The following is a 2,919-nucleotide window of genomic DNA, read 5'->3' as shown; positions in this document are numbered from 1 at the left end:
AGTGAAATGATAAGTTATATAAACACGTGATAAAATGAATCCAACTGACTTTACTGAAGTGATGGGAGTGTTCATACCCTTTTATGTGAGTCATGCAAAGATCTGCAAACAGAATCTGATCTTGTTCCATATCATGTGTCAGGGGAGGAGTGACTCCATGGTGAAATATTTGGTTGGCAAATAGAGTGCAATCAAAGAATCAGTCATTGAGGATTCAAATATTTACTCAAATACATTCATATAATTAGCCACTAGTCTATCTCTAATTAAGTGATCAGTGATCAAAACGAGAATGAAAAAACAAGAAATGCTTACAAAATGGCTCAAATTAATAATATAACATATAAATCATAAAAATAATTATTATTTACTGTTTATTGCTTTCATTAAAAACTAGACCACATGCCAAATCAAGAAAAGGCATTTTATGAGAATTAAACTTTCATTTGCATATAGTTGGGTTACAGTTTGTTCTACAAGGGATAGGCCTACTTAACAAAGTATGAAAACGGCGCCAAGTCTCCCTCACATTCTTGTACCTGCTTTCAAGGGCATAATTGCCTACGGTATGAAAGAGAAGATTCATTAATATTAACAGTAAGAAACAATCGCTCAAAGTGTGAGTTTCCAAAGTAATTTTATTTCAAACCAAGCCAGAGAAACCATATATAAAATAGAAGAGAAAGAAAATCAGCTAATAACTAAAATGATTATAATAGGAGAGGAACATGAATAATAGTGACGGGAGAAATTAGGCTTTTTTGAAACTTCTATTTATTGCACCAATTGCTTCGCAAAATGATACCCAGCACTCTGGTAACATCTGCTGGTTAATTCTATGCTGGTGCATTCTACTCAACTTTTATTAATCATAAAAATGACTCGGGATCAACTTATACTACCCATTGTCAACCTACTTTCAAAACAGTAGCCTCGTTGACTGAAATCACGTGAATCGGTCAGTTCGATGATACCAATGATAATACGTCCGCTGCGCGATTCAAACCAAAACATTCATAAAGGTTTCGAATCTTCGTGAATTTTTTTTCTAACTTACCCATCAGTAACAGATACTTTATATAAAACATAGTATTATTAGGCTATTAATAATCATCATCATCATAACATCCATGGACAGAACGAGAGAATATTAATGAGTTAGCAGCTCTTTGTATTTAAAGAATGGTACATGAGCAGGAATTGTCTTTAGGCACAGTCACTTCACATATCTGCTCTCTTCTTTTGACATCCTCCTCTTCAGTGTTGGAGAGCCGGGGAAGACAGGCACGATCTTCTCCAGTGTTGGATGTCTGTTGGAGAAACTGCTCTTTACTCATGTTCTTGATGGTCTGGAGGAGGGGCTGGCTCACGCAGTAGGTTCTGCTGCTGTCGAATAGTTTCAAGTCATGTTTCAAGTGTTCAGTCACATACACACTGTTGAAGTTGCCATTGGTGTCTTGAGACACAATAATGCGATCCTTGTTACTGTCAAGAATGTTCTGGTTGTATTTTGCCCTGACATAATCTGGGAGTTCGTCTGCTCCTCCAGCGTTCAGGTTGCCCACCTCATAGTATGGGAGATTCTGAAGGGGAACAATGTGATCATTATCATCATTTTCGAACTTGTGAAAGCCAAAGCGTTTAGCTTGAGGAGTATATTTGGAGACAATTTTCCCATTTCTGAAGTATATATACTCATGAGCAAACCAATACAACAGGTTCAGGCCATGTCTCGGCTTTGGCTGACCGAAGCCTGATTGTTTGAGCTGAGACAGGTCATTCAGAGTATCTTTCACCATGATGACGACTGTGTGAAAGACAAATAAAGACACAGGAATAGACTCAAACTACATTTAAACAAATGAAACATTCAATGAGACTGTAAATACAAATCAATCAGTTAAATATAGCGTTGAAGCAGAAAGTTGAAAATCTCAACTGTACCTTGAGAATGTAAATGTACCTTGTATAAAGACTAATCCTTCAAGCTTTTTCGCAGAACTGAATTTTCTCTAAGGGAACGTCTATGAAAACCATGTGGAAGAGAAATAGAGGAGTTTTAAGCATTATGGATGTTTAAAATTTTAACAAAACAATTTTAACATAAAATTATCCACGCTTTTGGTTGGCAAAAACAGAAATTCACAAAAACAGCTGAATGTGTTTTGTAAAATAAAGCAGCCAATTTAGTAGAAGAAGAGGAACAAATAAAATCCAAACCTACCTTACCTTGTACTGTTTTCTTTGACAGCTGTTGCTCTTATTAATGAGACATCATGTGTGTTGGTGTCTTTAGAAGATGAGGAGAATGAAAAACTTCGGAAAACAAACTGAACCAGATTGACAATCCTGTAGGTGTGTCCTTACACGATGGCTCATTTTGACGTCCCTGTAGGCAGCAGGTGTGTGTGTGTGTGTGTGTGTGTGTAGATTTTAGAGATTACAAAACCAGTTGAAGTTTGTCACAAAACATCATCAAAAAATGTACTTAATACGTAATTATTCAACGGTATAGAGAATGTTACAGCAATGTTCTGTAAACAAGGAATTATCTTTCATCTAATGAATCATATACATATTTGGCCCGGAAAGCTTCATTGATAACAATGCAAAGAACTATTCTGTAGTAACACCCTAGTTATACTTCTATTATGCTTGAAATAACCGCACTGTGAATAGATTATGACATATTTCTTTTTTTATATATAACTTTATTTATTAGATTTTTTCATACCCAAACACATTCACTCACAAATAATTGTCCAACAAACAATTACACAACATGTAACAATTAAAAAAAAAAAACTTCCGTGTTCATAGTTGTTTTCACTGGTTATGAAAAAAAATTTAAAATGTAAAAAATAGAAAAAACTACTACTAATAAAATAATAATAATAATACTAATAATAATAATTGTGC

The 2,919-nt window shown here is 34.7% G+C and overlaps 1 protein-coding gene across 1 annotated transcript; it reads right to left on the bottom strand.

Moving 5' to 3' along the window:
* Positions 1-1,175: 1,175 nt before the first annotated feature.
* LOC107757061 (uncharacterized) lies at positions 1,176-1,799 on the bottom strand. The gene has a single exon (XM_016574431.1). The coding sequence runs from the start codon at positions 1,797-1,799 to the stop codon at positions 1,176-1,178; it is 624 nt and encodes a 207-aa protein (XP_016429917.1).
* Positions 1,800-2,919: the final 1,120 nt, after the last annotated feature.

This window comes from Sinocyclocheilus rhinocerous, unplaced genomic scaffold (genome assembly GCF_001515625.1).
Source record: "Sinocyclocheilus rhinocerous isolate Xijiao unplaced genomic scaffold, SAMN03320098_v1.1 scaffold563, whole genome shotgun sequence".
In the NCBI taxonomy this organism is placed as follows: Eukaryota; Metazoa; Chordata; class Actinopteri; order Cypriniformes; family Cyprinidae; genus Sinocyclocheilus; species Sinocyclocheilus rhinocerous.
Note: the sequence above shows the minus strand (reverse complement) of the source record. Positions and strands in the feature narration are given on the sequence as shown.